Genomic DNA, 14,114 nt, shown 5'->3' on the forward strand with positions numbered 1-14,114 from the left:
TAGTTGTCCTAATGTAAAATTTTTGATACATTTCTGTTTGGAGAATGGAATCTATACTGTATCTCCTTGATTGACATGATTTTAATAAATTTTGATACCGTATAGGACAGATTTTTCCACAGTGCATACTTCTAACACATACACTTTCTAATGTAAACTGTCTTGAAACTGGATTTAAACTTTTTAAATGATCATGCAATGAATATGTAGAGAGAAAGTGAAGTAATGAGAAAGATTTCCCTTTGATATTTGAAATGTTAAAATCTAGATGCAAAAGATATAAACTTATTTGGCATGGGAAAAAATTTTAGCACTTAATCATTTTTGACATGTCAAGATAAAAAGTTGAGGACTGACATTGTACTTTGGAACACGTATTTATCAGGAAAGGTGTCATGCTGCTACTCATCTTCTATGTATCAAATTAATACCTTTTAGACCTGCTTAATCCTAAAAATTAACCAATTATTAAAATGCAGAGTCTCACAGTTGCCAGATACATGTGGATTTCTGTGCAATCCTGACTTCTGCAAAAGCATTTTCTTCTTTTTCTCTTCTTCCTCTTCCCAAGAGAGGGTCTGTTTTGTGTTTCACTTTGTTGGGTATTCATGTAGCTATAACACAACAGAAGGATTTTTGAACCTAGGAGATAAGCGCCAATTTTAGTTTGTGACAATGAATTCTGAACAATGACAATTCTGAAGTTTGGGGAGTGAGGGGCAGAAAAGTGTGCAAAAAGCAAACTAATGCTTGCTGTACCTCTCAGGAAAATGTTATTCTTTGGTGTCTGTTTGTTCTAAGTTGGTACCTAACACTACCTTCTAACATTATTGGTTTATTTTGCTTAAAAATGGAAAGAATTTGGCTAAGATCATGTTACGCCTTCTAGGAAATACCTGAGAAAATACTGAATTCTATAGAAGATGGGGATGAACAGTTTACTGCTTTGATTTTGAGAAAGGGCTGCAATTTGGCATAGTCAACTGCAGTTGCATTTTGAAGTGGTATAGATACGAGAATTTTATGAAAGAGTTGGTATTTAAGTCTAGAAAGTTCTTTCTTTCTAGAACTCCAAGGTGGTCCAGGATTTTTCATAAAATTTGTTCTCAGGATAAAGATAAAATGCAATATTTATATTAATAGAAATTTTCTCTTTTTACGTGCTTAATAACTAATTCAGACAAAAAGATAGCGCCTCAAATTTTTACATATGGGAAAGGAAAATGTAAATTATTTAATGCCTGCAAAAATACAGAGAAGTAGTGGGGAAAATCATAACTTTGTTATTTGCTCAGACAGTGAAGATGAGGATTAGAACTTCTCAGTAAGTATCTTTTAACATTTAAGTGTTAAAAACATCTTTTATACCTGAGTGAGGTGAGAAAAGTATAATGTAAAGACTAGCTGGTTCTAAAGGAAAAATACTGATATTCTCTCCCTCTGCACCTGGGGAAAAAAAAGATGGTGGAGTGGAAAATGAACATTTGCTAAACATTATTTGGTACTTCATTCTAAATGTTTAACATAAAGAATACTGGTATATTTTGATTAAAAATGGTTTATAGTCTGCTAGCATTACTGTCTCAGTTCTGGGTGAAAACTAACTTCAGCTTCACAAGCTACAAAGCTCTAGGACTTTCCAGGATCAAAGTGAAAACTCTTCAGAAAGGTTTTAAAAACTATTTAGTACTTAACCTGCTTAGAAAGACTCAAAATATCAAGGTTATAGTATGGAAGCTATGCTTCAGATTCTAGTACAGACATTGTTGTGATAGGAATTTAAAACAGATTATCTGTGCTTGTGGGACGTTGCAGAAGTAACCTCAGAAAATGGGCTGGGAAGAATTATGATTTTGGTCCATTTAGAGAGTTAAAGACCAGCTGTTCTTCTGTTAGCTGATGATTAACTAGCCATGTTTTAGTATGTTAGCACTGATTTGACCAAAGGTCCCTTAAATAATGGAGCAGTTTAAATAGTGGAGCAAGTGAGTATTCAAATCACCAAGAGGACACTGGAATAATTTTTAATTTACAAGTCTGTCAAGCATTAAACATTACCTTTTTAACTTTCTTCTTTCAGCTACGCTTATTTTTATGTTCTGAGAATTGTTTGACAAAAGGCATCTTCAGTATTTTTTGTTGTTGTTGTTTGTTTTTTACATGTTTGTTACACACTGGGTTTTAGGAGAACAGAAGAGTGACTGATTCAAGAATTCCTCTTCTGTAGGAAGGGAAGTTAGTATGGGATTAGGAACTAAGTCAGGAGTGAGCACTCAGCAGGCGGACAAAGCACGGGTATTAGCTTGCATATCATATTTAGCATATACAATGCCAAACAGCTGRGTGCTGCTGTAACAATAGCAGGAATGTAGAGTAGGGGACAGGCTGGAGGATGCAGGTCAAAACCCATAGAAAACCAGGCATTATTCCTTCTGTTGCTTACCAAGCAATTTTTTTTCTTAAAGAAGAAAAAAGGGGTGGTGGGTTTTTTTTTTGGGGGGGGGAGGGGGTCCGAGTGGGGTGATGGGGAAGACACTGCTAAGGATTATTGACAACTGCCTTCATGTTTTGTTTCAACATCGAAATTTCTGTCAAATCTGATACGCCTCAGGAAATCGTCCGAGTTCATATGCTTCAGAAGAAAGTGTAAAATCCCATAATATGTCTCAGTGTGCAGTACTGTCCTTCACTTGCCAATCATCTTAAGTTTATGGTATTATTACTATAATTTTTAAGGCATTAAAGATGCAAGAAACATAACAAAGCTGTGTTTTCCTTCTCAAATGAGTAATTGTACCTTGCATACCCTCATGGTGTTTAAGCTAACTGTGTCTAAATTGCATTTCCAACATAGTTTTACAGCACCTTAAGTTAGTCTGCCCTTCTCTGTTATGCAGTTTCCCTTCTCTTCACGTCAGCACAAACTATCACACAGCTATTCACTGAGCTGCTTCAGAGGGCTAATCTATCTGCAAACAAATCCTCCCAATTAGTTTTCAGCTGGATCATTTTTCTGAATCTTCTCACTAGGCTTATATAATACTGTGAATGCTACACATGACAGAAAGAGGGTACCTGAGGTGTTGAGCAAATGGAGGGATCACAGCAGCTCAGACTTTGACTGGTTTAAGCTGAGGTAAAGCCATGGCTTTGTCTATTTAATGTCAGCATCCATATGACCAATTCTTATACCTTATCTGACCAGATAGTCTTGGGTTAGTCGATTGTATGTCCATATCCGTAGTCATTTAAGTGATATGGGTCATACTATTTCTCAATTCCAGTATAAGAGAAATATATAAGACTATGTAGAAAAGTTATGCTGAGATCCTTTTTATCTCAAGGAATGATAAGGTGCTGCCTTTGATTTTCCCTTCCAACTCATAGGGGCTTTGAAACCTGCTTGTTGATGACAGTGGAATCTTGACCATATAATTTAATACAAAAAACTTCAGTAAGGTGAGTATGTACATGAATAAAGTGAATCTTAGGCTCCTGCTTCAGGTGTGTAATTCAAGAATTCTTTTGATTATCATACTGAGATTTAAAAATGCTAATATCGTACCTAAGAAATTTTAGTTAGAGATGTAACTTGCCGAAAGAAGATCAGTTATGTAAGATGTGTGCACTATTAAGTGATAACTTATAAGTGCTTTCAGTGGGCAGTACTTAATAGTGATTTTCCTTTGGGATGTAGTGTAGTTGGATGGAATTTACAAAGCTAGTTAAGGATTTTTAGGCTTTCCTTTTTCCTCTGATTGTAAAGCTGCGACAAGCTGAAAAAGTAGTATTATCTTATGTTTTTTATTCTTTTTTGGAGCAGACCGTTACAGAATATATTGGAGACTTAATTAGCTTTAAGTTTTTTGCTTTGCTAGAAACTGGGAATATAGTCAAATTTCTTATATCGATGTGTAAATAAAATAGCATGGGCTTTTCTTTCATGCAGTTTCTGGGCTCTCACTGAATGTCTGATGTTAACTTAATTCGTCTCTATATAGAGATTTATGAAGCGTTTGTAATGCATTTGATTCAATAAACCCAAATGCTAATAAATAAAATGTGGTGCAATCATAGGCTGGCAATAAGGAAATGTAGATTTAAAAAAAAAAAATGCTTCTATTCAATTGCCTTGCTCTGGAAGGCAGATAAGAAGAATACAATGCTTGTGTGGCATTATCCTGTCCACACGAACATAGCTTTATCCTTGTTCTAGATCTTTAATTGAATTCTTGTTCTAACTGTTGTTTGAATTCCTGCCTTTTGAGACCTCATTGGTGATGAACAAGCTGTGCCTAAATAGAGGAGTGTGAAGACAGTGTTGTCTTTTTGTCACTTTGACATTTCCTGGAATAGAAAAACATACGCAGATCTTTACATAATTCAGAGTAAAGAGTATACTGCATTCAGATAATCATTTTCAGAGTATTTGATTAAATAAGAAAGTATAATTCTTGTATACTGTAAGGATAACTTTTGACAAAATCAAAAACTCTGCATGACTGTCATGCAGTAAAAAGATGGCTGAAGTAATTATCTGTAGTTCCATTTTGTTAGCCATGTCTTCTTTGGCACACGTGAATTATTTTATGGACAGATGTTTTTCTAAGTTCTCAAATTTCAAAAACTTCAGTTTGTGGTTGTATTAGTCTTTACAATAGAATTCGCTGGTAAACGTGTTTTCAACAGCCCCAGAATGACATTCAGCTCCACATTCAGGCGTATGTATTTAGCTCAGTGGGTACAGAGAACAGTTCAGCTCACCTTAAGTAGGTTACTACATATGATCAGTTGAATGACTCTCTAGACTCCTTCGACTGTGCTTGGTAGGTTTCTTTTGACTGTAGAGGGAGCATAGTCATCTACATTATGGTCACCTAAGTACTGATGTCTGAACCCAAGGTGTCTGCAGTGTGTCTCATCTGTTTCACTGGTGTGTGTGGGAACTGTTTATACTTGTTCTCAAAGTAGTTATTAATATAGGTATGTTTAATGTAGTCATCTTATTATCATCACTCTGTGAAACTGTAACATTGAGCAAGCGATAGCAGTTGCTTCTGGAAACAATCTAGAGTGTCCTCCCAAAAAAACTAAAACTGAATGACTGAAGTGCTGATAGGGGCAAAGGGCCACTTTTTCAGTTATCCATTTGGGAGTTGATTATATGTTTGCATGAATATTTTAGAAAATGTTAAGTGAACAGCAGTGTGGAATACAACTCTTTCTTCATCACTTTTCCGAAGAGTGAGTTTTACTTGGATTAAGGGTGAAAGATTTTTAGTCTTTTCTCACACTTACAATAGAACTAATATTTCAGATCATTTGGATTAAGTCACACTAGGCACTGTAAATAGGAAGGACATCATAGTACAATAACGTAAAGATATTTTTGCGTGAAAAGATTCTTAAGATAATTGCTAGAACAGATTTTGTTCAAGTAAACAAAGACATGGGGTTTCAATGTCTATTCAGTAAAGAAAGATTTCCTGTAGACTTCTGGCTTCTTGGCATTCCTAAAGCTTTATGTTTGTTTTTGAAGTAAACTTCAACAGCTTTTTTCTTCATAAATACTACTGTTCTCTACCAAGACTTGTAGTGTACTTTGTATTAATTTTAAGCAAGTAATTTGTCTTCCCTAAAATTCTGGAGCAGAAAAAAATCCTCTGTGTTGGCCTCATGTTCAATTTTTGATGTGTAGAGATTTATATTTGACTGCACAACAGGGTTGAAAAAGCAGCAGTTAAAGATTTGCTAAATAATTGAAACTTTGGACTTTTGAGAAGGTAACAGAGATGGTGAAACCTGGAATAAGCAGATTAGCAGGATGTTTCATCACCTACAGTCATCAATATTGTAACCTTTTAGGTCCAAGTTGTTAACCCAGAGAGATTTATGAGATAATTATGTGCTTCAGAGACACTTAAGGCAGACTTTGAAAGTACTCTGGAAGCTAGTTGAAAACAGATTTGAGTGTTGAGCTTCCTTTGCTGTAAATTACTGTACACACTTCTGTAGCAAAGATCTGACTGCAGATTCTGTTGGCCTAGACTGCTTGTAAAACAGTGATCTGGCTGATGCTTCCTAATTCTAGAAGTCAATTATCTAATAAATTATTTCATCCTTCAAGTTCCTATTTAATAAGAATTGTAACTTAATTTGGGTTCATGTCGTTCTGTTAATCTGGTAAGTAGTATGTCTGTCTTCCTCTTCATCAAGTTGCTAGACTGGAGGAGATGTAAGTAAAAGTAGAGACTGAGGGGCAGCCAAGAAGGAGCTTGAAGGAATGGAGCTAGCAGTTGTCTTTTGTCCAGAAACTGTATTACTTGTACCACATGTATTGTGCGTGGATAGAGGTTTTGATGATTAAAATACTATTTTATTTAAAAAAAAAAAGTAGTTGTTCAGTATCTTAAATTCACCTCTATACCATGCTGTTGCACAAAATCATTTCAATGATTTTGAAATGAGAAACATGAGAGGGACTTTCAATTGGAGTGCTGGACAAAAGCAAACTGAAAAGGAGATTTTTATCATCAGTTTATTTTTCTGCAATTAATATTGGCAATTAATTTCCATGTAATGAGGATACAGATAATGTGGAGTAAGGATATGTCAGGTAAAGAGTTCAACATCTTTTTTCAGATGATAATTGTTGCTATGCTCCCTGTTTACAGTTGCTAAGGGTATGCACTAATAGCTTCTCAACTTGCTGTATTGGTTCACAGCCTTATTCTATGCCTTTGTATCTGAATAAAAGATGAATTAGAAGGCAACAGACTGTCAAACAGAGTCTTAATGTATTTTCTAGAATTTCTTATTCAAAACAAATTTCTAATGCTAAGTAGACTGTGTTCAGTCATATATCATCACTGATACTTGGTTATAGATCACTTTTTACCTACAACTTATTAGAACAATCACAGAACTCCTTTTTTGTTTAATAAAATGCTGTCTTGATGGCTTTGTTCTTATGTAAAAGAATTATGATTTATGGTCAGCACTTATGGTCAGCACTATATTCTTTTCAGATGATTGTTAAAGTAGCTGTTGTATGTTGTGAAGAAATCAGCTAAGTCCTAGTTTTGCTCATTATATAGCAGCAGCTACAAAATGCTGTAAATATAGTTTGAGGCTTTTTAAATGTGGAATGTGAGATTCTTGGTCATGTTGTGGTACTATAAAATGAGTGTGGTTACATAAAAGGCAGAGAGCTTACAAATGTAAAAATACATACCTGAACCTACAAACAGAGTTGGAGGCAAGAAAGGAAATGGCTGGTCTGAACAAGAACTGAGACCTTTCTGTGCGGATCACTAGTGTTAAGGAACAGACCTGCATTCTGAGCTCATTATTTACTTTTCTCAGAAATGATTTTGTAATATCTTGTAAAGACAGTGTGTTTAACTTTGCAGTTGTTGTTCTCAGTGTGTCAGTTGGCTAATTCTTCGGTTGCTAAGACAGCTAGCAGACTCTTCACAATATCGCATAAAGGAACTCTTTTTATATGGAAACAAATGCACCGAAATAGTTGTTATAGCAAAAGGGTCACAAGTGTAATGCAAGCCACCAGTATTTCCAGAGAAAACTAAGTTCTCACATTTTCACGGATAAGTTGTTACTCCAGTTGTGTGTGTTGCATTAAGGTAACAGTTTCATTAGTGTGTAGAATGATGTGTGGTTTTTACTAAAGCCTGACTAAAAGAGAAGAACGTTCTTGAGTTTCTGTATGGTATATCCTTTAGATAGGTGTCATTCAGGAACAGAATGATCTGCTCTTTTTTGTCGTGAATAGAAAATTCAGTCTTCAGAAAAAACATAATCTTATATTTATATCTAAAATTTGTTTAATGTAGTAATAGTATTCTAATTATTAATAGTATTCTACATTAATGTATGGCTGCTAAATTGAGGGAAGAAACTGAGATAGGGAAAATACTAATATAGTCTTTGAATATTTCTGCAACTTGCTTAATGTTGTTTCATGTATTATAACAAACTCTACCAGCAACATCCCATTCTTTTCTTCAATAAGTTTTGATTTAATATAGCTTTTAGAACATGGAACTATTATCATCTATACTCCACTGAGAATGCATTATATAGATTCCACAGTAAACACGTATCTGGTCTATGAGTTCAGTCATTTTTTGAATACCAGCCTGTGCTTCTTCGTACAATTCTTCTATGTTTTTATGCTCTTATAACACACTCTTGGTTCTGGTTATTGTTCAAGATACCAAGATGGAACCACATGAATGTCTCACTGACTGCTCTTCTCAGCTCTTAAATTCATTCCATGTTAAGTTGTTTTTTGGGACTTCTTTTTTTCCATGTTAAATTTATTTGGATGTTTTTTCACATAATGGAAAAATTCTGGGGAAAGTTACTTACTAAGGGAACGCACTTTGTTCTAAACACCATTGTGGGGAACACTAAATCCATGGTTTAAACTGTACCCTTCATGCATTGATTCTGTGCCTTTAATTGGCAGGTACAGCAGATGCCTAACCCTCCTGGAGGAGGACATGTCCCTAGCAGGTACTTAGCTCACTTTTTCTTCTCAACCTGCGTTTTAACTTAGTGGATGTGAGACTTGCTTTATACTTCATTGGTTACATGAAAGTCTTTCTCAGTCTTGAATATAAAAGAATTCATCAAACTGGGATTAAGGAAGCTTTTCAGTTTAATCTCTGTTGCCATAGCAAGAGTTTTAACAGCAAGAAAAGATCATCTAAGAATGGTAAAAATCACCAGTACTTGTGTTTGAAACACTGAGCCCTCTGCCCTGCAACCTTTTCCATCACAGCTTCAGTGTGAGCTATGACAGTATCAGCTTTACAGTGCAGACCCAGCACTAACAGCATCCACTTCAAACAGTGCTTAACAGTATATCAAGAGCAGTTTTGAATGTGTGGTGCAAAAAAACCCTAGTGTCCTTACAATATCTTCCATGCCACTGCCCATATGCATGAGTAAGAGCAAAGTACCAGGTGCAAATAAGGCACTGAAGATGTTGCTTGTCTTAATGTCAGGGTCAATATTGATGTCACTAGTATCCATTGGTAAGCCCCTCCCACTGTTATTAGGCAGTTTGAGTTTACCTCTTCCCCCATCCACTGACAACAAGATGAACTTTGGATACTTTTATTCCTCTCCTAGGAATCATTCTCTGCTTTTCTCTAAAAGGACACTTAGAGTCTCTTTTTGATCTAAGGCATTTGCATATATTCTGTAACTGAGCATGAGTGCAACAAAATGAGAATAGTTTGCTCAACTGCAGCCTAACTGGTGCCTTAGGTGATATCTTGATCATATTAGTGTCTACTCTCTCACATGTCCAAGAATGGATCCATTATGTATCAAGGAAAAGCAGAAGATGTCATTTGTCAGTGACTTCACTGACAACTTCTATTCATGAACGAAAAAGAAATCTTCATGAGGTGTAATCCAGAGAAATTCTAAGCACCTTTACTGATAAAGCTTTTTGTCATCTTTCCTTTGGAGGTTGTCATTTCAGCCTCAACACTTGTAAATGTTTTTAAAGCCTTCTGAGAGTTGCTGATAAAAATAGCAAGTTAGAGATACCCAGACAATAAAGAAAGTGTCCAACTTCTCTGTGATTTTGAAGACGTATGGGTATCACTTTCATTGCTTTCCTAAATATGTACATCTCCATAGAGGAGGATCAGGTTAGGGAACATTTAAACAGATTGGATGTACACAAGTCCTTTGGACCTGATAGGATGCATCCACAAGTGCTGAGGGAGTTGTTGATAATCTTTGAAAGATCATGGCAACTGGGGGAAGTGCCTGAGGACTGAAGATAGCAAGTGTCACTCCTATCTTCAGGAAGGTCAAGGAGAAGGATCCTGGAAACTACAGGCCAGTCAGCTCACCTTGATCCCTGGGAAGCAAATAGTCCTGGAAACCATTTCTAACACATGAAAGACAAGAAGGTGATTGGGAGTAGTCAGCAGATCCACCTGACAGCCTTCTACGATGAAGTGACTACTTTGGTGGACAAGGGGAGAGCAGTAGATAGTGTTTACCTTGACTTTGCTAAGGCTTTTGGCACTGTTTCCCATAACATCCTCATAGACAAACTGATGAAGTATGGACTGGATAGTGGACAGTGAGATGGACTGAAAACCGACTGAACTGCCAGGCTCAGAGGATTGTGATCAGCAGCACGAAGTCCAACTAGTGGTGTCCCCCACAGGTCAAAACTCTGTCCAATACTGTGCAACATCTTCATTAATGATCTAGATGATGGAATAGAGTGCACTCTCAGTAAGTTTGCAGATGATACAAAGCTAGTAGGAGTGGTTGATAAACCATATGACTGGAAGTGTTGCTATTCAGAGGGACCTCAACAGGCTGGAGACCGTGACAGAGGAGCATCATGAAGTTCAACAAAGGGAAATGCCAAGTCCTGCACCTGGGGAGGAATAACCCCATGTATCAGTACAGGCTAGGGGCTGACAGGTTGGAAAGCAGCTTTGCAGAAAAGGTCCTGGGGGTCCTGGTGGGCAACAAGTTGGACATTGGTCAGCAAARTACCCTTGCAGCAAAGTCCAGTAACGTTATCCTAGGCTGTTAGGAAGTGTATTACCAGAAAGTTGAGGGAGGTGATCCTTCCCCTCTACTTAGCACTGGTGAGGCCGCATCTGGAGTGTCCTGTTCAGTTCTGGGCTCCCCAGTAAAAGAGAGACATGGACATGCTGGAGTGAGTCCAGTGAAGAGCCATGAAGATTGTTAGGGAACTGGAGCATCTGTCATATGAAGAGAGGCTGAGAGCTGCGATTATTCAGCCTAGAGAAGAGAAGGCTCAAGGGGATTCTTATCGATGTGTATAAATATCCGATGGGAGGAGCAGGGAAAAAAAATGAAGTCAGATCCTTCTTAGTGGTGCCCTCAACAGGAAAAGAGGCATTGGGCACAATTTGAAATACAGGAACTTCCTTTTGAACATAAGAAAACATTCTTACTGTGAGGGTTGTCAAGCGTGGTATCAGGTTGCCCAGAGAGATTGTGGAGTCTCCATCCTTGGAGATATTCAAAACCTGACTGCATATGACCTTGAGCAATCTGTTCTAGCTAACCCTGCTATGAGCATGAGGTGTGGACTAGATAATCTCCAGAGGTCCTTTTCAAACTTAATGATTCTGTGATAGCATTTTCTTACTGAGTTTCACCCACAAGTTTAGGATCAACTCGTGGCTATTGACTTACTGGCCAACAAGGTAGTCTGTGATAGGTACTTGAGTATTACATTGGGATAAATGTATTTTGGACAGCAGTCTGCCAGTGCTGAGATCCTGTAGTAAACACCTAATGCAGAAGGGCTTATTGAAGACAGTTATCCTTGTATACATGAGTGCATACGTACAGGAATGTGGAGGTGACTAATCGGAATACTGTGATTTGGAATCTATATTTGTGTTTTTGTATTTGTTTGCCAACCTAGCCCCCTATTCAGTTCTGAGAGTTTCTTGTTTCATTCCCTCACAGACCATTCATAAAGGGGAAAGGTAGGTACTTGTCACAGAATCTACCTTCTAGAAATGTATTCGCTGTGAGTGCAAGGGAATGACTGTCTGTAAGGCTGCCGGCTTGCCTTAGTATTAGGCTATATGTAAGTACATACATGGCTCACCACATGTCACATGAAGCATCTGTAAGTACTGGTTCAGGTTAGGCTCCTTCCCAAAAGGGCAGGTTGTTTATTCAAGAATGTACTGGGGTTAGGCTTAGGTGCTACATATAGATATGAAGGGATCTAATAATTGATTTAGCACAGTCCTCCATCCTACATTCTGGAGTTTAGAGCCTTCAAAGTGGCATGTATGTCATCCCTCTTTATTTCTGCAATGTTCACAGTGCAAATTCTAATAGACAATATAATAGCTGTGTATTCTGCATTTTGTCAGTGATGACCTGCTTTTATTGTCAAGTAAAGAGCAACAGTTAAGCTGTATGAAGAATTTTTGTGCTTCTTGGGAATCAGCAGTCACCTGGCCATGCTGTTGCTGTGCGTGTTCACTGGCAGTGAATTTACTTGCCCTGGCCTAGTTGGTGAAGGAAAAAAGGAGGAAGAGATACAGATAAAATGCTAGTAAAGTCATAATAAAGTGTCCAGGCTACTTCACAGGTTGGTTCATGCTCGCCTTCAGTAGTTGCAGGCTGATGGAGACAGTTTGGTCTGGCAAACCTGCTGCAGATGTCTGCAGTGTCGTACAGCAGGGACTGTTGGTCTGGCTCTGTGGTAGGATCAGAGAGTGCTAAATTCCTAATCTTCCTATGTTGATATCCAGCAACAGTTTGAGTGCTCAGTGGAATGGTTCTTTCTTTAATGCTTGACAAATGCCTCGTACAAGATTCTCAAGGGATAAATTAAGTGGTGTATTTTGGAGATGAATATTTTGAACTTCAGTGTCTATTATTCATCATTCTCACTATCCAAAGCAGATACTGCCTTCCTGTACCCCGCAGTGACAGCTGAAATAGCATATACTTAAAATAGCTATTTACACTAAAATAGCCTGTTCTTTGAGAGGTTATAACACATGAATCCCATGATCCATCTTCTTGATCTTGGAGTTCTTAATTCATACAAATTCTTCACCAGAAAAGATCATGGTCTTTGTATACTCTGTCTCTTGAAGGTGAGAAAACAGGTGTTAAAAAAAAACCTATATGACTCCAAACAGATAATGCTACTTAGGGATTTGGTTCATGAGTGTGTGTGTCACGCAGTTCAAAAATACATTATTTTCTGAGGACTCTGCACTTTGAAGGGCTCATGGACAGGATGGTTCATGTTCCCAGTGGTCCATACCATGTCTCCTTCATTTTCCATTGTTGTTGAAGGAACAGTTCGGGTGTTTGAGTAGCAGTTTCTGAACCTTTACAGCTTTAAATTTACACACATTTCTGTTTCTCTTAATATATTACGATATTTGTTTTATGTGCAGCTGCTTACAGAATGATTTCTGCAATGGCAGTCTCTAAGAGAGGGTTGAGTTGAACGTGTGAGAATAAAAAACACTAGCTGTTTGAAACCTAACACATGATTTCAAAAAAAGGTTTACGTGGTTATGAGGGAGGTGCTTGTGTGTAGTGGGATCTATATTGATGACTTATTTTGAAGAGCTGCAGTTACTTCTGGAAAAAGTAGTCCTCTTAAAGAGAACATCATTAAGACACATTCTTTTTGTACTGCTTTGGGATTTTTTTTTTCATTTGATTTTCTTGACATTGAGTGCTAAACTTCTGCATCATCTGGAAGCTAATAAGCCTAAGTGTAGAAGCAACTGCATGGGATGTAATAATTTTCATTCTGTAAATTCATAAGCATGCTATTGAGGTAGTTTTCATATCAAATTAGATTTGTTGTTTCTATCCCTTTCAATCATGGACAAGATAATTATAGGTGAGTAACTAAACTGAGTTAATTCTAAGCATGAGAGATAGAAGGCTATAATAAAAAGGGAGCTTCATTCTATGCAAGGAAATTTGTTTTTTTTACTAACAAGATATCCCTCTTTCCTCTAGAACATTGAAACCTTACTTAAACAAAACATGACTTTAAAAACATGGATATTGTGGAATTTGTACTTATGGCTGATATTTCTAAGTAGTGTGAAAAGTTTCGTTCTCATTATTTGCGGAGCGTTTTGAAACAACCGCTTAATGTACAGCTGTGCGAGTGAGATGTTTTGAAGTGTGAGTGTTTTATACATTCTAAGGAGCATGGGGCATTTACAAAGAAAATGTTTCAGTACCACACAGTCTGTGTGCATATGGAATATGTTGATATAGATGTTTTCTTGATCCTTTTCTCTGGCATGGAAGAGACTTACTGTCCAGCTACTAGTTCTTCCTGTTTGTTTATTGTTAAAACATGGGTATCAGCAAACTGGCCAGTCTACCTAAATTTTCTATGATGTTAAACCTTGCATTTCAAAAGCCTGCTATAGAGTGCTGAAACTTACCAGGTTTTTCTTTATCAGACTTTAGTTTTTAAATAAACATACTTGGGCATTCAAATTTTATTCAACATGTTGATATCTGGGTACCTAAAAATAGTTCACACAGTAGGCACAACATATAAA

General features: G+C 37.0%; 1 protein-coding gene across 20 annotated transcripts in view; it reads left to right on the forward strand.

The window, feature by feature from the left end:
* NAA16 (N(alpha)-acetyltransferase 16, NatA auxiliary subunit) overlaps positions 1-14,114 on the forward strand; it is a 75,389-nt gene that overhangs the window by 34,260 nt on the left and 27,015 nt on the right. For 4 of the 20 annotated variants that reach the window (XR_003252361.1, XR_003252365.1, XM_026058934.1 and 1 more), the window contains one exon: positions 8,492-8,538. The exons of 12 other annotated variants lie outside the window; for them this stretch is intronic. Coding sequence is in view for 3 of the 8 variants with exons in the window: in XM_026058934.1 (XP_025914719.1) it covers positions 8,492-8,538 (47 nt within the window). In the remaining 5 variants the exon portion in view is untranslated. Of the gene's footprint in view, positions 1-2,611; positions 3,351-3,387; positions 3,460-8,491; positions 8,539-14,114 lie in introns of those variants that run through there. 4 more of the 20 variants (XR_003252362.1, XR_003252364.1, XR_003252363.1 and 1 more) reach the window with 3 other exon arrangements.

Source organism: Apteryx rowi, unplaced genomic scaffold (assembly GCF_003343035.1).
Source record: "Apteryx rowi isolate R43461 unplaced genomic scaffold, aptRow1 scaffold_150, whole genome shotgun sequence".
NCBI classification, from domain to species: Eukaryota; Metazoa; Chordata; class Aves; order Apterygiformes; family Apterygidae; genus Apteryx; species Apteryx rowi.